The 20,758-nt window shown below is 48.1% G+C and overlaps 1 protein-coding gene across 1 annotated transcript; it reads right to left on the bottom strand.

Annotated features, from left to right (window-relative positions):
* Nucleotides 1-12,107: 12,107 nt before the first annotated feature.
* On the bottom strand, nucleotides 12,108-20,424 carry NRROS (negative regulator of reactive oxygen species). Its single transcript, XM_065411163.1, has 3 exons — nucleotides 20,364-20,424; nucleotides 17,665-17,788; nucleotides 12,108-14,085 (listed from the first exon to the last, which is right to left on the bottom strand). The coding sequence occupies exons 2-3, from the start codon at nucleotides 17,770-17,772 to the stop codon at nucleotides 12,112-12,114; spliced, it is 2,082 nt and encodes a 693-aa protein (XP_065267235.1). The 5' UTR covers nucleotides 17,773-17,788; nucleotides 20,364-20,424; the 3' UTR covers nucleotides 12,108-12,111.
* Nucleotides 20,425-20,758: the final 334 nt, after the last annotated feature.

Here is a 20,758-nt window from a genome sequence, read left to right as displayed (position 1 = left end):
TTGGAATTCTGGGTTGAGATCCCAATGCCTGATGATGCAAAAACAGTGTCGCGGGGGGTTCTGGGTACATGTCGTCAGGCCCCTCCCCCTCCATTAGAGCAACGTCAGACAATCGATTCGCGCCTTTTTTCCTGGGTTACCTGTGCAGACGACATACCATGGCAAGCATGGAGCCTGCTCAGCTCCCACGTCTGCCGTCACCATATGTCATCTGGGTGCCGGCAGACGTGGGACTGCATTGCTACACAGCAGCAGCTCATTGCCTTTTGGCAGTAGACAGTGCAGTATGACTGGTAGCCGTCATCGGCTATCTGGGTGCTGGCAGACGTGGGGCTGCATTGCTATACAGCAGCAGCTCCTTGCCTTTTGGCAGTAGATGGTGTATTACGACTGATATCCATCATCGTCGTATTCCTCAGTGAGTTCGGTCAGAGGCACCTGGGCAGACATGTTTTGTCTCCTGGAGACTCAGTCCTGCCGGCAGTCCTATTGAACCGTCTTGACGATGATGGCTAGCAGTTGTAATACAGCATCTTCTGCCAAGCACCCAGAAGATGCCGATGGCTATCAGTCATGCTGCACCGTCTGCTGCCAGCCTAAGATGTAAAAGATAGATGGACCAAATTTGTTCTGTATTCATTTGCTGACCCCTCCCTCCGTGAAATCAACGGCCTGCTAAACCCAAGGTTTTGAGTTCAATCTTTGGGGGGGCCATTCTGTGTGACAGTTGTTTGTGTTTCTCCCTGATGCACAGCCACCTTTGTTGATTTTAATTCCCCGTAAGCCATGTCGTCACTCGCCCCTCCCTCTCTCCCTCCATCAGACAATAGTTTCGCGCCTTTTTTCAGCCCAGACGCCATAGCACTGGGATCATAGAGCCCGCTCAGATCACCGTGGCAATTATGAGCACTATGAACACCACGCGCATTGTCCTGGAGTATATGCAGACCCAGAACATGCCAAAGCAAAACCAGGTGAGGAGGCGATTACAGCGATTGCAGCGCGGCGACGAGAGTGATGAAGAAATTGACATGGACATAGACCTCTCACAAAGTACAGGCCCCAGCAATGTGCAAATCATGGTGTGAATGGGGGAGGTTCATGGCGTGGAACGCCGATTCTGGGCCCGGGAAACAAGCACAGACTGGTGGGACCGCATCGTGTTGCAGGTGTGGGACGATTCCCAGTGGCTGCGAAACTTTCGCATGCATAAGGGCACTTTCATGGAACTTTGTGACTTGCTTTCCCCTGCCCTGAAGCGCCAGAATACCAGGATGAGAGTAGCCCTCACAGTTGAGAAGCGAGTGGCGATAGCCCTGTGGAAGCTTGCAACGCCAGACAGCTACCGGTCAGTCAGGAATCAATTTGGAGTGGGCAAATCTACTGTGGGGGCTGCTGTGATCCAAGTAGCCAACGCAATCAAAGACTTGCTGATATCAAGGGTAGTGACTCTGGGAAACGTGCAGGTCATAATGGATGGCTTTGCTGCAATGGGATTCCCAAACTGTGGTGGGGCGATAGACGGAACCCATATCCCTATCTTGTCACCGGAGCACCAAGCCACCGAGTACATAAACCGCAAGGGGTACTTTTCAATGCTGCTGCAAGCCCTGGTGGATCACAAGGGACGTTTCACTAACTTCAACGTGGGATGGCCGGGAAAGGTACATGATGCTCGCGTCTTCAGGAACTCTGGTCTGTTTCAAAAGCTGGAGGAAAGGACTTTCTTCCTGGACCAGAAAATAACCGTTGGGGATGTTGAAATGCCTATAGTTATCCTTGGGGACCCAACCTACCCCTTAATGCCATGGCTCATGAAGCCGTACATAGGCAGCCTGGACAGTAGTCAGGACCTGTTCAACTATAGGCTGAGCAAGTGCAGAATGGTGGTAGAATGTGCATTTGGACGTTTAAAAGCGCGCTGGTGCAGTTTACTGACTTGGAGAGACCTCAGCGAAGCCAATATTCCAATTGTTATTGCTGCTTGCTGTGCGCTCCACAATATCTGTGAGAGTAAGGGGGAGACATTTATGGCAGGGTGGGAGGTTGAGGCAAATCACCTCGCCGCTGATTACGCGCAGCCAGACACCAGGGCGGTTAGAAGAGTACAGCAGGGCACGGTGCGCATCAGAGAAGCTTTGAAAACCAGTTTTGTGACTGGCCAGGCTACGGTGTAAACTTCTGTTTGTTTCTCCTTGATGAACCCTCCCGCCCCCCCCCCCGGTTCACTCTACTTCCCTGTAAACGAACCACCCTCCCCTCCCCCCTTCGAGCACCGCTTGCAGAGGCAATAAAGTCATTGTTACTTCACATTCATGCATGCTTTATTAATTCATCACACAATTAGGGGGATAACTGCCAAGGTAGCCCGGGAGGGGTGGGTGTGGAGGGAAGGAAAAGGACACACTGCAGTTTAAAACTTTAACACTTATTGAAGGCCAGCCTTCTGATGCTTGGGCAATCATCTGGGGTGGAGTGGCTGGGTGGCCGGAGGCCCCCCCACCGTGTTCTTGGGCGTCTGGCTGAGGAGGCTATGGAACTTGGGGAGGAGGGCTGTTGGTTACACAGGGGCTGTAGCAGCGGTCTCTGCTCCTGCTGCATTTCCTGCAGCTCAACCATACGCTGGAGCATATCAGTTTGATGCTCCAGCAGCTGGAGCATCGACTCTTGCCTTCTGTCAGCAACCTGATGCCACCTATCATCTTCAGCCCGCCACTTGCTCTCTTCAGCCCGCGATTCAGCCCGCCACCTCTCCTCTCGTTCATATTGTGCTTTTTTGCACTCTGACATTGACTGCCTCCATGCATTCTGCTGTGCTCTGTCAGTGTGGGAGGACATCTGGAGCTCCGAGAACATATCATCCCGAGTCAGCCGTTTTCTCCTTCTAATCTTCACTAGCCTCTGCGAAGGAGAAACATTTGCAGCTGGTGGAGGAGAAGGGAGAAATGGTTAAAAAAGACACATTTTGGAGAACAATGGGTACACTCTTTCACATTAAATTTTGCTGTTCACATTACACAGCACATGTGCTTTCGTTACAAGGTCGCATTTTTCCTCTTATATTGAGGGCCTGCCGGTTTGGTGTCAGAGATCACTCACGCAGTGCCAGGCAACAGAATTCGGCTTGCAGGCAGCCATGGTAAGCCACAGTCTTTGGGCTTTTTTAACCTTCATAACATGTGGGAATGGTTTCAAATAGCAGCGCCCTCATTTCCCATACCAAGCATCCGTTGGGTTGGCCATTTAAAATGGGTTTGCAATGTAAAAGGAGGGGCTGCAGTTTCTGGGTTAACATGCAGCAAAAACCCAACTAACCCCCCCCCACACACCCAATTCTCTGGGATGATCACTTCACCCCTCTCCCTCACCATGTGGCTAACAGCAGGGAACATTTATGTTCAGCCGAGCAGGAAAGGGCACCTCTGAATGTCCCCTTAATAAAATCGCCCCATTTCAACCAGGTGACCGTGAATGATATCACTCTCCTGAGGATAACAAAGAGAGATAAGGAATGGATGTTGTCTGCATGCCAGCAAACACCGGGACCATACGCTGCCATGCTTTGTTATGCAATGATTCCAGACCATGTGCTACTGGCCTGGCGTGGTAAAGTGTCCTACCATGGCGGACGGGATAAGGCAGCCCTCCCCAGAAACCTTTTGCAAAGGCTTTGGGAGTACATGAAGGAGAGCTTTCTGGAGATGTCCCTGGAGGATTTCCGCTCCATCCCCAGACACGTTAACAGACTTTTCCAGTAGCTGTACTGGCCGCGATTGCCAGGGCAAATTAATCATTAATCATTAAACACGCTTGCTTTTAAACCATGTGTAATATTTACAAAGGTACACTCACCAGAGGTCCCTTGTGTGCTCTCAGGGTCTGGGAGCACGCTTTGGGTGAGTTCGGGGGTTACTGGTTCCATGTCCAGGGTGATAAACATATCCTGGCTGTTGGGGAAACTGGTTTCTCCGCTTCCTTGCTGTGAGCTATCTTCATTGTCTTCATCATCATCTTCCTCGTACCCCGAACCTGCTTCCCTGTTGCGTGATTCTCCATTGATGGAGTCAAAGCACACGGTTGGGGTAGTGGTGGCTGCACCCACTAGCATGGCATGCAGCTCCGCGTAGAAGCGGCATGTTTGCGGCTCTGCCCCGGACCTTCCGTTTGCCTCTCTGGCTTTGTGGTAGGCTTGCCTTAGCTCCTTAATTTTCATGCAGCACTGCTGTGCGTCCCTGTTATGGCCTCTGTCCTTCATGGCCTTTGAGACTTTTTCTAATATTTTGCCATTTTGTTTACTGCTACAGAGTTCAGCTAGCACTGATTCGTCTCCCCATATGGCGAGCAGATCCTGTACCTCCCGTTCGGTCCATGATGGAGCTCTTTTGCAATCCTGGGACTCCATCATGGTTACCTGTGCTGATGAGCTCTGCGTGGTTACCTGTGCGCACCACGCTGGGCAAACAGGAAATGAAATTCAAAAGTTCGCGGGGCTTTTCCTGTCTACCTGGTCAGTGCATCTGAGTTGAGAGTGCTGTCCAGAGCGGTCACAATGAAGCACTGTGGGATAGCTCCCGGAGGCCAATAACGTCGAATTCCGTCCACACTACCCCAAATCTGACCCGCAAAGGCCGATTTCAGCGCTAATCCCCTCGTCAGAGGTGGAGTAAAGAAACCGGTTTAAAGGGCCCTTTAAGTCGAAAAAAAGGGCTTCGTCGTGTGGACGTGTCCAGGCTTAATTCGATTTAACACTGCTAAATTCAACCTAAACTCGTAGTGTAGACCAGGCCTAGCCTCAGTGGCTAGTCCCGTTCACAGCAGCTTCTCAGTGCACAGGCTCCGGCTTGTGCAGAGCATGACTGCCTACCTCCTCATAGGGCGGCCACTCTGACCACACCTGCCATCTGCCCTAGTCCCTCTACTTGGTCCCGTACTAGGACATGGTCCTATCTAATATTCAAAACCATTAGTGGGCATGGCCCAGCTACATCAGCAACTGCATCTCCATTCACCATCTTTTGGTACAATCCAACTTACAAAATCAAGGACAAAGTACATGAGAGCTAGAAATAAAGTGCTCAGTCCTCAGCTGTGGGTGATCTCCTCTCAGCACAACCGAGGTGGGAGGGCAGGGGGAAAAGGTGGCTCTAAGCACTAGGGCCAAATGGGTTCTTTTCTAGCCCCCAGAACCACATAGAACAGTCTCAGGGCTGCTCTAAATTGTGCCAGTTGCAACAGCTTCCTTGGTGTTGACCTGGCAGATATTCGACTGAGGCCATGATAAGAGCCAATTATTTTGGAATGTCAGTAAATCTCAGACCAACATTCAACCAGAGAAATCCAAGCAGCATTAGAGAAATAAAGTCTGAAGAAAGAGAAAATGTGCTAGGGTCGTAAGAGATTTCTCAGCCACAAAACCCAGAGCAGCATCAGTTTTCATAGTTTATGGATGCTTCTCCCAACAGGGTCAGTTTTGACCTCAAAAGTGCCTATTTCAATCTCTCTGGCAAAGAAGACTTAAGGTCAGAAGCACCCTTATAGATTCTTCTTATTCTGCAGACTTGCACGAGATCTAGTCACCAGTCTACCTACCTACCTGTCTTATCCATCTAATGGTTTTATTACAGTCCCCATCTAAGTACTTCCTAGGCAAGTTAGATTTGCAAGGAATATTCTGGTGGAAGGGAATTATCTTCTTCAGCCCCTTCCCTACTCTCTTTCCCACCCCCAGTCACCCCTTACTGGTTACAGAGGGAAAGATTTATGGAAGAGAAGAGTCTTGGAATGAGCATGAATGTGATGAGGCCCTGGATTAGTCTAATCTCAGGAAGTTCATTTCACAGACAAATCTCTTGACCAAGAATGCTTTAGGTCAGATCCTGACTCCCACTATGGTGCCTGTATGGCTCCAGCACAGCTAAGTGGCTTCAGAACCAACTTAGTGAGCTGAGACCATCCTAGTGTAGGGGACGAGTACCATGCCACTCTTCACACAGCTCCCTGACCAGGAAATGTGGCCTGAGGGGAACGGGTAGGTGCTCAGATACTATGGTGATGAGCACTTAATAGCTAGTGTGAATTACAATAAATGCCCAGATAAACATGATCATTTCCACCCTGTGGCACTGTGTACCTGCATTTCGTCACTTCAGGACGAAATGCAGAGATAAAATTTCTCGATACTTTAAATGACTGCTTCATGGAGCAGCTGGTACGGGAACCCACAAGGGGAGAGGCGACTCTAGATTTAATCCTGAGTGGAGCGCAGGAGCTGGTCCAAGAGGTAACTATAGCGGGACCGCTTGGAAATAGTGACCATAATACAATAGCATTCAACATCCCTGTGATGGGAAGAACACCTCAACTGCCCAACACTGTGGCCTTTAATTTCAAAAGGGGGAACTATACAAAAATGAGGGGGTTAGTTAGACAAAAGTTAAAAGGTACAGTGACTAAAGTGAAATCCCTGCAAGTTGCGTGGGCCCTTTTTAAAGACACCATAATAGAGGCTCAACTTCAATGTATACCCCAAATTAAGAAAAACAGTAAAAGAACTAAAAAAGAGCCACCGGGCTTAACAACCATGTAAAAGAAGCAGTGAGAGATAAAAAGACTTCCTTTAAAAAGTGGAAGTCAAATCCTAGTGAGGCAAATAGAAAGGAGCACAAACACTGCCAACTTAAGTGCAAGAGTGTAATAAGAAAAGCCAAAGAGGAGTTTGAAGAACGGCTAGCCAAAAACTCCAAAGGTAATAACAAAATGTTTTTTAAGTACATCAGAAGCAGGAAGCCTGCTAAACAACCAGTGGGGCCCCTTGACGATGAAAATACAAAAGGAGCGCTTAAAGATGATAAAGTCATTGCGGAGAAACTAAATGGATTCTTTGCTTCAGTCTTCACGGCTGAGGATGTTAGGGAGATTCCCAAACCTGAGCTGGCTTTTGTAGGTGACAAATCTGAGGAACTGTCACAGATTGAAGTATCACTAGAGGAGGTTTTGGAATTAATTGATAAACTCAACATTAACAAGTCACCGGGACCAGATGGCATTCACCCAAGAGTTCTGAAAGAACTCAAATGTGAAGTTGCGGAACTATTAACTAAAGTTTGTAACCTGTCCTTTAAATCGGCTTCGGTACCCAATGACTGGAAGTTAGCTAATGTAACGCCAATATTTAAAAAGGGCTCTAGGGGTGATCCCGGCAATTACAGACCGGTAAGTCTAACGTCGGTACCGGGCAAATTAGTTGAAACAATAGTAAAGAACAAAATTGTCAGACACATAGAAAAACATAAACTCTTGAGCAATAGTCAACATGGTTTCTGTAAAGGGAAATCGTGTCTTACTAATCTATTAGAGTTCTTTGAAGGGGTCAACAAACATGTGGACAAGGGGGATCCGGTGGACATAGTGTACTTAGATTTCCAGAAAGCCTTTGACAAGGTCCCTCACCAAAGGCTCTTACGTAAATTAAGCTGTCATGGGATAAAAGGGAAGGTCCTTTCATGGATTGAGAACTGGTTAAAGGACAGGGAACAAAGGGTAGGAATTAATGGTAAATTCTCAGAATGGAGAGGGGTAACTAGTGGTGTTCCCCAAGGGTCAGTCCTAGGACCAATCCTATTCAATTTATTCATAAATGATCTGGAGAAAGGGGTAAACAGTGAGGTGGCAAAGTTTGCAGATGATACTAAACTACTCAAGATAGTTAAGACCAAAGCAGATTGTGAAGAACTTCAAAAAGATCTCACAAAACTAAGTGATTGGGCAGCAAAATGGCAAATGAAATTTAATGTGGATAAATGTAAAGTAATGCACATTGGAAAAAATAACCCCAACTATACATACAACATGATGGGGGCTAATTTAGCTACAACGAGTCAGGAAAAAGATCTTGGCGTCATCGTGGATAGTTCTCTAAAGATGTCCACGCAGTGTGCAGAGGCGGTCAAAAAAGCAAACAGGATGTTAGGAATCATTAAAAAGGGGATAGAGAATAAGACTGAGAATATATTATTGCCCTTATATAAATCCATGGTACGCCCACATCTCGAATACTGTGTACAGATGTGGTCTCCTCACCTCAAAAAAGATATTCTAGCACTAGAAAAGGTTCAGAAAAGAGCAATTAAAATGATTAAGGGTTTAGAGAGGGTCCCATATGAGGAAAGATTAAAGAGGCTAGGACTCTTCAGTTTGGAAAAGAGAAGACTAAGGGGGGACATGATAGAGGTATATAAAATCATGAGTGATGTTGAGAAAGTGGATAAGGAAAAGTTATTTACTTATTCCCATAATACAAGAACTAGGGGTCACCAAATGAAATTAATAGGCAGCAGGTTTAAAACAAATAAAAGGAAGTTCTTCTTCACGCAGCGCACAGTCAACTTGTGGAACTCCTTACCTGAGGAGGTTGTGAAGGCTAGGACTATAACAATGTTTAAAAGGGGACTGGATAAATTCATGGTGGCTAAGTCCATAAATGGCTATTAGCCAGGATGGGTAAGAATGGTGTCCCTAGCCTCTGTTCGTCAGAGGATGGAGATGGATGGCAGGAGAGAGATCACTTGATCATTGCCTGTTAGGTTCACTCCCTCTGGGGCACCTGGCATTGGCCACTGTTGGTAGACAGATACTGGGCTAGATGGACCTTTGGTCTGACCCAGTACGGCCTTTCTTATGTTCTTATGTTCTTATGTACCTCAAAACAGCACCCTGGAACCCCCATATTCACCCCGTCAGGGCCGGCTCCAGGCACCAGCGAAGGAAGCAGGTGCTTGGGGCGGCCAATGGAAAGGGGTGGCATGTCCGGGTCTTCAGTGGCAATTCGGCGGCAGGTCCCTCAGTCCCTCTCGGAGCGAAGGACCCGCCACTGAATTGCCGCTGAAGAATGAAGCAGTGCGGTAGAGCTGCCGCCGAAGTGCCGCCGATCGCGGCTTTATCTTTTTTTTTTTTTTTAATTTTTCCGCTTTGCCGCTTGGGGTGGCAAAAAAGCTGGAGCCGGCCCTGACCCCTGTCATATAGTTATGATATATTTCATACAAAGCATGCCATGAAAGATATCATATGAAAAATCATGATCTGCTGAAACCCATTGTTCTGTCCAAATATGTATATCATTAGTGTGTATGAAGTTATGAGATTTTGCCGGATGGCTATTACTGAAATATGTTATAAGTATGAGAGTCTCTAATGCTAGTTCTCCAACGACAATGACAAAGGAAGTGACCAACATCCGGGCGGGTGTTGAACAATCATCACCAGCCATTGATCAGCAAGGGAACAGTAAACAAGGGATTTACAATTCAAAGATAGTTGCGCAAGCACCACACAATGGGGACTGCTCAACTCTATGACTCAGTTGCACAAGACCACACCAGGGTTGCTCAACCCTGTGACTCAGCAAGTCCAGGCATGCCTGGTGGGCCTAGCGTCTTCCAGGCACATGGACTGAGGATATAAAACAGGGGACAATAGCATCATGCTTCTGCCTTTCTCCTGCCCCACCTATGCAGGAAGCAACAAGAACACTGGGAGACAAAGATTTCAACTGAGGAGACTGGTCCCAGGCTTGAGAGAGAAGCCTGTGTGTCCGGTGGGGTGAGAAAACTGCTTGATCTAAATACTATCTAGTGTAACAATATTTAAGATTTAGACTGTGCTCTGATCTTTTATGCCTACCAGTTATAATCACTTAAAATCTATCTCGCTGTAGTTAATAAATCTGTTTTATATTTTACCTAAAACTGTGTTTTGGTTGAAGTGCTTGGGAAATCTCAACTCAGTTTACAAAAGCTTGTATATGTCCTCTTGACATTGGGCAGACTGGGTAATAAACTTACACTAGTCAGGCTTCTGACCAGGACAAGATGGTACAGCTCTGCGGTGCAAGGCTGGGGAGCTGGAGGAAATTGGCTGGTGCCTTTCTCTGTGTGATTCATGAGTGGCTTTGGGAATATTCATGCAACCTAGCTGAGTGTGGGGATCCACATGCTGTTGTGCTGAGAGATAACAGCACCCGGAGGGGTTTGCTCCTTGTCACTAGCTTAGTATTGTGAGAGACAGCTCAAGCTGGAGAGTTAAGGGGACACAGAGGTACCCCAGTTCCAGGTTGCACCCCAGGGTTCCCATCACACACCCATACTAACTCTTTGGATAAATGAAGATTTAGCCAAATACTTCCTTGCATTATCTAACTACTCTGGGAATCCCACAGCAGACCAGATGCAGGTACTGGCTTGTAGTACAGTAGCTTGCAGACAGCACTCTACTATGTACCATGCTCGGTGCCAGCATCAGCATGGCTTTACCACAACTCCACATAAACTTGGTAAGGGAGGGGGGTTGTGACTCCACTTACAATTTTTATCTTGTGTTTTAATATAGAAGTTGCCAAATGAAAATTTACAGAAGAAAAATGTTAATAAAATAAAGTGAATATAATTTATTTTTGTATCTTGCATTCAATTTTACATTATTCCCGACCTGTTTTTTTTAAATGGCCTCTTCTTTAATTGGGATAGCTACTTAAGCATAATTAATGACACCACAGTGGATAGCCTAGAAATGTTCAACTGTATTGTTCTACACATCTTATCAAACAAATCTAATCATCACTTGTATGTGTTTGTAAGTCAAGAACAGCTGCCAATTCCATTCAGTTGTCATGTGCTTGTTTCTACAGAGACCAAAATGTAAATATGTTAGATGTGTTCTCTCACTGCTGTTATTGTTGCTGTGCATATGGGTTCCAGTTTCAAATCTCTTTTGACCTTTTTTTTTTAAGGGGTGAAAATTTGAAACAATCACAGATTGAAATTTGACATATTAAGTCATATCCAAGGGGAAAACATTTCTGGGTTTGTTTCTTTTAATAAAGCCTAACCCTCAAAGAACATTAACTAAAGTGTGTACTTCAAAGTTTAATCATTGAGGTGATGGGGACTTTTTTTTACATTATACAGCTCAAAATGGGTTGATTAAAAAAGTAAAGTTTAGCAAGGAGTCATCTATGCAGTTTAACTTTGATCATTAATTTACAAAGATGACCAACTGATTTTAAATGGGCTAGATATTTAACTCTGAAATACTGGTTGAGCAATAACCACATTGCAATATATAGAATGAGGATTTTCACTCTCACACTCAACCTGCATATTCTATTTTGCACATAATACATATACAATATTTTCATTTACTCGACTGAGAATTATGCAAACCATTTCCCCATTCTGCTAATCAGCATTCAGGGGATTATATAAATGTAAAACAGTTTTTGTATAACAGAAAACCATACATCTCCTGGATACTATGGTGATGAATAAATGTATAATGTCTGAGGGTGACAGTGGGGAGGGAAAAGCAACTGTACATCCTCACACTCTGATTGGCCAAGACTGTTCAATTTCAACATAAATTCAAGTAAATTGTCATGAATGGGAATTTATGTTTCCAATTAGGAGAAAATAGATCCCTGTAGGCCTTAACTCAGAACTGCAGCTTCATTGGTTTATATTTATAGTGTATACATATGCATATTTGCTTTATATTTCACAGGACTTATATACCCTGAACTCCCTTCCTTAGCCACCAGTGAAGCCTCTAGCAAAGAGTGATAGATCTCGCCTGCCTCTCACTCCCTGGCATCCAATGAGTCCACTTTTCAGCTGCTTCATTGGTTTTTCTTAATATTTGCCCTTTCTAATTTTATGTTCAGCTCTTCCTCATCATGATCCTCACCTTTCCCTTCTGAATTTCTCTCCCATTTACTCATTTTCAGTGTCTTAAAATCCATTTTCGTTACTCCAATCACTAATTCTCCATTCTCTTGCCTTCTGACTCCATGTTGAACCCTGTGCTCCCTGAGTTAAACTCCAAGTGCCTCCATTGTGCTTCCCGGCAGAAGGCCCTACCCCTGCCCAGAGCAACGGGAGAACGTGCACCAGGAAGCGATGCACTCAAAATGCAGCAATGAGAACATCAGAGAGCCAGAATCCTGGCCGCTCCCTCCAAAGCACCCCTGCTCACTCTGCTCTCGGCCCCTCACAGAGATCACAGAGTTACTACTCTGCCTGCATTCTGTGTGCCAACAGCCTACTCCTTTGCCCACAGAGATCAGTATGGGCTGGACACTCTGTACTGGTTTTTCACCATTTGAAGCAGCTTGTGCTTGAAAGTAAGGAAGATGACAGCAAAGGCAACTAGCAGGGTCAGGCAGGCAGGGAGAGTAAGCACCAGGTACAACAAAGCCATATTCACTGTCATCCGCCTGCAGCTCTGGAGCACAGACTCAGGCAGCCCCACTGTATTAATAATGTTAGAGGAGTAGTTGCAGGTGACCTGCCCCCTGTCCACAACACGCACTGTCCTGAGACTGTGAAGGAAGTCCCACCACTCCAGCTTGCAGCAGTCAAATGGGTTGTGGCTGAGGTAGAGCAGACTCAGACTCCTCCCAAGTTGCTTCTGCATTGAGTGCTGTGGAAGAGAGGGAAGATGGTTTCTCCGGAGATCCAGGGTATGCAGTTTCAGACCACTCAAGGACTCTGGGAAGCTGGTCAGGGAGTTTTCAGAGACGTCCAAACTTACCAAGTTCTGAAAGCCAGAGAAGTCAATGTCTTCCATGGTGGAAGAGAGGCCAGTGTTCCTGAGAGATAAAACCTGCAGCATTAGTGCAATATCTTTTAGAGGTTGTAGGCCCCTAGCCAGTGCTCTCGGATTATTAGACAGATCTAAGTGTGTTAGTGGTGTCCCACTGAAAGTATTGCTGGCCACCATTTCCAGGCCACACCCAGCCAAGTAAAGTTTCCTGAGGGATGTTACATTCCTTAAGTCTATGCAGATGGGATATTCAGCCCCATCTGCATTAGCTTGCTGGGGACAGAGGTCTATGTGGTTGTGACTGAGGTCAACTGTAGTGATCTCTGTGTGGGTGAAAATGTTAGGTGGTACCCTCTGCAACCTATTGGTACTCAGATTAAACGATCTAAGGTTTGGCAGGGTGCCTTCAGAACCTAGATCCACCTGCAGTTCTGAGAGCTGATTCTGGCTGAGATCAAGGTCCGTGAGCATGCCCAGGGGTTCTCTCCCCTGGATGTGAAGGGTCTCTAAGCAGTTCTGGTTAAGCTTCAGATGGGAGAGGGAAGTCATCCTTCCCAGGAAGCCATCAGGGAGGTACCGGAACTGGTTCTGGCTCATATCCAGAAAGCTCAAGGAAGAGAGATTGCTCAGGCTGACCTCTTCCCAGAGACTGAGGGTAGTGACATTAGTGGTATTGCCCTCTATGAGAAGGAACTGCACCGTGACATCCATGAGGGATGTAGCATTGGGAAGTTTGCGATAAAAGCTCATTTCATTGTCCCTCAGCAGCAGGGAGCGCAGTTTGCTCTGTCTTGGTAGTAGCGGGAAGAACAGGAGCCGGTTGTGGGAGAGATCTAGCGTCTCCAGCTCAAAGACAGCATCACCCTCTACGGCCAGGAACCACTCGATGATGTTGTTGCTGGCATTAAGCATCTTGAGCTGGGTCAGACCAAACTCCACGATGCAGGGAATGTAGTTGTAGGCCAGATTAAGCATCTGCAGGCCCTGCAGGCCTTCAAAGGTGCCCCCCTCGATCTCATAAATGTAGTTCTTCTCCAGGTTCAGCTCCTGCAGCTGGCTCAGGCTTTCAAAGACAGAGGAGTCCAAGCGCATTATGATGTTCCTGGCCATCGACAAGGACTCCAAGGAGGACAGGTTGCAGAGCATGGTAGCCACCATGTGCTCAGTGAGATGATTCCCAGACAGGTCCAGTTTCCTCAAGGCTGGTAAGGAGCGAAGAGCAGCAGCCGTCACAGAGTAGTTTGTAAAGAGGGTGTTATCTGCCAAGGAGAGATTTTTGAGGTCTCTGCTGCCAAGGAAGGCCCCAGGTTCAATGAGTTCCAGTCTGTTCTCACGCAGGCTCAGTGTCTCCAGGTTTTGGTATTGCTGCAGAGAGGTATTCTTTAGGGTCCGTATAGTGTTGTGATCCAGGAAAAGCACCTCTATGTCAGCTGGGAGGTCTGCCGGGACTGTGCCTTGCCATCTCCCACTGCAATCCACAGCTCTGTGCATCTGAAACAAAGAATACGAATATATCTATATCTATATATAAACAACACTGGAAATAGTGAAACTGGGGGCAAAGGCTTAGAGTTCAGATGGGAGAGGGTGCACAACATCTGATTCTTTATTTTCTGCCATCATCCTGACCTCTCCGCCTCTCCCAGACGACAAACATCAGATGGTAGCAGCAGTCATTTTTGCTTGAATCACTGATATGGTGAAGCCTGTAGGCAGCTGGGGGCAGACAATAACTGCCCCTCAAAAGACATACGAGATCAGATTGGCCTACTCTGAAGTTACAGCCAGGGTCTGCTTTCCAGCTGACCAACTATGTTCCCTATCTCCCTTTAGGACTCCCTGCTGGGATGCACTGGAAAGCAGAGCCTGCCTACAGGAGTAAATCAGGGCAGGACATGATCCTGCTCCAACATTCTCCCAGCCTGCTTACCCTGTTGGAATAGCACCAGCCAGCCTGCTCCTGGAGGCTGAGTGGCTGACTTGCACCCTTCGTGGTTCCACGGGCAGCAGCAGCACATAGCAGAGCACTGGTAGAGCAGACCTGCTGTTAGAGCTCCCACTCAGTGGATGTGGATCAAGAGATTGTATGTGGGGGTCAGTATCATTGAGCAGAGGATCACAGAGTATAGAGCAAATGAGGGACCAGGAAGAAAGAAAGGGGACTTCCCACCAAGGAGGGGGAAAGAGCCAATCAAGAAGAAAGAGGGATTTGGAATGATGCAGAGAAGAGGGTTCGGGGATGCAGGAAGAGGAGGAGAAATTAAGGGTGCAAAGCACAGAGGAGATGAAGGTTGATCTTGTGGTTAAGACACTGGATTGGGACTCAAATTCTGGGTTCATCTCCAAGTTCTGCCCCAGAGTCCCTGTGAGACCTTGGCTGAAACACAATCTCTCTATGCTTTCCTCAACCCCTCATCTGTAAAACAGAACAGCAGCATTTCCTCTCCTGTCTTCTCTACTTAGACTGTAAAATCTTTGGGGAAGGGGCTGTCTCTTACTTTGCATATGCACAGGATCTAGCACAATAATGTCCTGGTCTCATCTGGGAGCTATAGGCACTAATGTAGTACAAACAAAAAGAGGAGAAAACAGGACGAGAAGAGGAAAGAACAAAAGAGAAACTGGAAAAAATCCACCCTGTTCTAATCAGCGCCTCTTATCAGACAGAAGCTGGCTGCGGGGAGCAGAACCAGTTCTGTCAGCAGGAAGCGGCACAGAAGGACTGAAATCACCTAGCCTGGCTTAAAGGACTAAGGCTAAGAAATGGTGAAAATAAAGCAGGGGAAGCATTGCATTTGGTTTGCTATCACATGCCAGGCCAGATCCTCCGAAGAGCTCAGCACCCACAATAGGGGCCAAATTTTCAAGCTCAGTTCTATCAGGGCCGCCCGGGGGGGTGGGGGGGCAAGTGGGGCAATTTGCCCCGGGCCCCACAGGGGCCCCCATGAGAATGTCGGAGGCTCCCCCCGCCTCTGCCTTCCCCCATAACTCCGGCGTCTCAGCACGCCGCGACCAGTAGCGGCCCTGGAGAGCGCTGCAGCGGCGTGGCTCGGGCGGGGCCCGAGGTCCTCCCGCTCGGAGCCGCGTGGTAAGGGGGTGGGGCCAGGGCCGGTGCTACCATTTAGGCAAACTTGGCGGTTGCCTAGGACGCCAAGATTTGGGGGCGCCAAAAAGCGGTGCCCCCAATTTTTTTTTTACAGCGTCCCTATGCCCCCTCCCTGAGCGCGCGGTCGCCACTCCACTTCTCCCACCTCCCAGGCTTGCAGCGCCAATCAGCTGTTTGGCGCCGCAAGCCTGGGAGGGGAGGAGAATTAGAGCGGGGGGCTGCGTGCTCAGGGAGGGGGCGTAGCAGAGGTGAGCTGGGGTGGGGAGCTGCCGCACGGCTCCCCAGGGGGGGAGCTGTCGCGGGGGGGGAGCGCCTCAGGGCGGAGGGGGGGCGGGGAGCTGCCGCAGGGCTGGGGGGGGGCGCAAAGTGGCACCGGCCCTGGGCGGGGCGACGAGCTCCGGCGGGCCGAGCGGCAGGAGCTCCTGGACGCGGCTCGCTGAGACGGGGGTTAGCAGCATGGTAAGCCCCTCTGAGCTGGGCACTCCCCCCAGCCCTGACCTCCAGCTCCGAGCCCAGCCCCTCTGAGGCGGGCACCCCCCGACCCCATCCCCCCCACAGCCGTGACCCCCAGCTCCGAGCCCAGCCCCTCTGAGCCGGGCACCCCCCCGATCCCATCCCCCCACAGCCCTGACCCCTAGCTCCGAGTCCAGCCCCTCTGAACCAGACACCCCCCGAGCCCAGCCCCCCACAGCCCTGACCCCCAGCTCCAAGCCCAGCCCCTTTGAGCTGGGCACCCCCTGACCCCATCCCCCCACAGCCCTGACCCCCAGCTCTGAGCCCAGCCCCTCTGAGCCGGGCACCCCCCGACCCAGAGCCCAGCTCCCCACCCAGCCCTGGGCAACAGCAGCGCCACCCCCAGGCAGTGACAGCCCATTGGCACCAACCATCACCATCACCCAGCGACAGCCCATTATGTAATTGCAAATGTATACATACCATTAAAGCATTTCATGTTTTTAAATAATGTATTTTGTGTATTTTCGAATGATTAAAAATTAATTTTTGAATGTATTTCACTGGTTATTTTTTACATTTCCAAATACATGTTACTATAGTATTGCAACTTTTTTTTATGGAAGGGGCCCCCGAAATTGCTTTGCCCCAGGCCCCCTGAATCCTGTGGGTGGCCCTGAGTTCTGTTTACCTAAGTAAGTGGTCAGATTTTCTGCAGAGCTCTGCACATTGGTCAGTATGCTGGGTGCAGCTGAGCTCTTTTACAAATCTGGCCCCAACTGTTGATGTTGAGCACTTGAAAATCTATCCCTTAGCGTAAAAGCTCCTGGGGCATCTTCCTCTGCTTGCCGTATAGCCTCAAGCACACTTCACTGATCAGCAAATAAGCATCATTTCCAGACAGGGAGCTGCAGCTGCTCAGCACCTCTGAAAATCAGGCCCAAGATACCAGAAGTTACCCCAAAACTGAGGCACCTAGAAATCAGTGGCTACTTTTGAGAGTACACACAGTATTTCCAAACTCCCTCCGCCCCTCCTATTTGTGAATCACAATCTCTAGCCTACCCAGCTTCTTCATTTGGCATCACGTCCCTCCCCACCTCATTTCCATATTTTTATTGATTTCAAAGACAAAGTGAATAAATGCTGTTCCTATGGCAATATTTATCTCGACACCATTACAATGCCCTATTCCACTTGATCAATCAACTCCACGAGATGCCCTGCTTCATTCACTGTGCACCATATAAGCCTCTTGTCTCATATTCAAAAACGGCAAACCAGGTTTTGCTCACATTTAAAAAAACACAACAACTTTGGGCTGAGATCAAGTCTGGAAAATGCAGCCTGATGGTGAAAGTCATAGGCTAGAATGAAAACAATGGAATAGGGCCTACACTGAGCAGTCACTGCCAGTTCCTGTAGAGTACATACTCAGAGTATACACCTGCTTTTCTCAAGGCAAGAAGTGAACAATTAACAAGTTCACAGGTTTGCATAAGAGGACTCACTAGTTTGCAGGTCCTGTGATACGTTGCCAGGGCCATTCCAGTCTTGTTTCCCCATCCTGCTACTATAAAGACTAGACTCAGGGAGAGACTGAGAAACACTGACTCCATCTCAACAGCAATGGTCCTGCAAAGAGAGAAACCAAAGATAAAGACACATTTGAAAGATCTGCTCTGCTTTTTTCCCCTTCATTCATGATTATTTTTTGGCACACCAAAGGATTTCCCAGGAAACATAAGACAAGACAATCTCTGCCTCCCAAACCTTCTTACACGGACCCAGGATTTTAGATCCTCTGTCAGCCCAAGATCAGACTTGGGCTCTAAACATTTTCTCGGCAGCACTTCCCTCACACTGTGGTGTTGGATCCACTGCCCTTACCAGGCCTAGCTATACAGTGTGGGACTAATGCCCCACTGGAGCACCCTTTGCACCATGGCATAGGGATGACACTGGAGATGTGGGTGGAGCACATTGGGCTTCAGTGGCTCTCAGTTGACTTAACAGTTCCTAGAGGGCTATTACAAGACAACATAACATGCCTCTGGGGGGCAAACTCTGCCCCAGGCTCCAGCTAGGGAGTGAAGCCACTTGTGTCCCACCTTTCCCAGTGTGTCCAGTTCTGTTCCAATGCACTGGGGAAGTGGTCCCTTGGAGTTTGAGTCCTATACAGGAAAACCTGCACTGGAGGCATCTTCTGGCCCCAACTTTATTAATTACTCTGAAGTTTATTGCAACAAGATGGGCTCTGTTGCACAGTCCAGCCCCTGGGGTAAGAATAGGACAGGTTAATGTTGTGGTTCTGTAGTCCAATTCTAAGCCACTCAGGAGGCTCTCTAATGCTAATAGAGAGGTAACCTCACACTCATTTACACTGAGGTCCAGTGGCTAGGGCACTCTACTGGGACTCAGGGCCTGTGACCTGGGACAAGTCATTTTACCTCTCTGTGACTCTGTTTCCTTTCCCACCCTTTGTCTATCACACCTATTAACATGATAATCAACAGTATTTAGGCACCTAACTCCCACTGAAATCAACTGAAGTAAGGAGCCTAAATGCCTTTGAGGATCTGAGGCTGAACTCTTTGGAGCAGGGACAGTTTCTCACTGTGTGTCTGTGCAGCACCAAGCACAATGGGACCCTGAGCTCAGCTGGGGCTGTTGGCACTGGTGTAATATACAGAACACAAATTCATACACAGTTTAATAGAGGAGTAGACAATGTGTGTAGAAATATGCTACATTTTGATGCTAGGATGTGAAAATCCTTTTTAAAGGAACATCAGCATCTAATTGAATAGCTATTTGCGCACATCGATTAACTGACATGTTTCATAAAGAAGTTTCCCTCTATATTATAAGTTGCAAATCCCATGCATCAAGTGTTCTCTTTATGTGTCTTACCAGCAAACAAGGGGTTTGATTTTTTAGCCATGCTGAGCACCCACAACTCCAACAGAAACCAAGCCCTGAACTCCCCTGAAGATCCAGTCCTAAATTAAGGTTCCAGTGATGGAGACCAATGGAACTTGCTGCTTTTCGATCAAGTGAAATCAGATAATAATGGCAATTCATGGCATCAGAGTTTATAACATTTGCACGCAGGAGAATGATAAACCTAAGGCAACCATGCCGGGAGACCTTGATTACACTACTCACAATTCGCACTCTATGAGCAGTGTTTTCAAACCGGTGAACTAAAGAAATGGAAGAGTCTTTCTGGCAGCTGAAGTGGCTAGATCTAGAGTCTTGGACACACCTGGGGCAATTTTCAGTTTTTTTTTTATTTTTACCACCAGCCAAACCACCACTAAATCACAGATTCAAACAGTATATAAAGCCAATGTCTTATCAAAGAGATCGCTTACTGCGTCTCCCTGGGGGTTCCCCACTCTTCTTTCTATATTTCCTCTGGGACAGATCCTCAGCTGGTGTAGCTCAGTATAGCTCCACTGAAGCCATTTGCAGCAATTGAGGATTTGGCCCTCCATGCCTCGAGCGGTGCCGAAATAACCACCGGAACAGATGCGGTATTGAAACCTAAAACAGACCAACCTTGATGCATCTTTATTTCAGCCTTTTCCAGCGTCCTGGTTTCCTTCACACTGATTTTTCTACCGTATTTCACCTTTATTAAACGTTTCAATGCATTTTAACCTCAAACTCTTTCCCTTTTCAGGAGGTTCTCTCTTTTCTGACTCAGCCTTTCTCCCGCAGCCGACGTGTTTGCTCTCTCCCAAGCTGTCTGCCCAGCATTAACTGTCTTCCCTCCAGCGACAGCCCTCCTCCCTCCATCTCTCTCCCGGCTTGCCCTGTTGGGATGGGGGCCAAAGTGTGGCTTTTGCAGCATCCTCCAAACACGGGTGGTGGTGAGCGTTCCAAAGGGAGACCATGAGAGAGAGCGAACTTAAGGGCGTTGCCTCCCCGACGCTGGCACAGCCCTGATCACCACTGAGGACACTGCGCTATAGAAAGAGTTTTCTGCAAGCAGGCAGCACATCGCCGCATACAATGCTTGGAAACGCTCCACGCTCCCAGAGCTCAGACGCACACACACAGTAAACCATGGGTGCCATGGCTGTCGTAACGACCGACCACCCACCTGGGAGTTTCTTTCCGACCGTTGCCCTCCCCTGCACCCACCCCTGAACTTTATCTTGGACAGGGCGAAGCGCAGAGCCCAGTTTTGGGGGTTACTCACCGCTCGGGGCAGCGTGCACAGATCGCGGGCACTCATGCTGCACACAGCCGCCCTCCTGCTCTCTCTCAGCTGCTTCACAAAAGGCAACGTTAGCTGCAGCCTTTTTTTTTTTTTTTTTTCTTCCTCTCACTTAGCATCAGGTTAATTTAGATCTTGCGGAAGGAACTAACGGAAACGGCAGTCACATGGATTGCAAAGTTAGCTGCAAGCCACTCTGCTTACTGATATCAGCACTTACCCAAGGGTCATGCACATGCAAGTCAATTAAAAACAAGAAGGAACCAGGAGCGGGGGGAGGGGAGGGGAGGAACTAGCCGAGGTCCAGGCTATGAAGCCATTAGCTGAACTCCTGTTAATTGCTCTGGGACCTCTTCTGGGGACAGACTGTATGAGTG

This window comes from Emys orbicularis, chromosome 9 (assembly GCF_028017835.1).
Source record: "Emys orbicularis isolate rEmyOrb1 chromosome 9, rEmyOrb1.hap1, whole genome shotgun sequence".
Lineage (NCBI taxonomy): Eukaryota > Metazoa > Chordata > Testudines > Emydidae > Emys > Emys orbicularis.
This window is presented reverse-complemented; position numbering and strand designations above follow the sequence as displayed.

Excerpts from the sequence above, each read along its gene's own strand:
- NRROS (XM_065411163.1), bottom strand. The coding sequence starts at position 17,772 with ATGGAGTCAGTGTTTCTCAGTCTCTCCCTGAGTCTAGTCTTTATAGTA. Across the intron at positions 14,086-17,664 it reads ATCACAGGACCTGCAAACTA|ATGCACAGAGCTGTGGATTG; the intron begins GTGAGTCCTCTT and ends TCTTTGTTTCAG.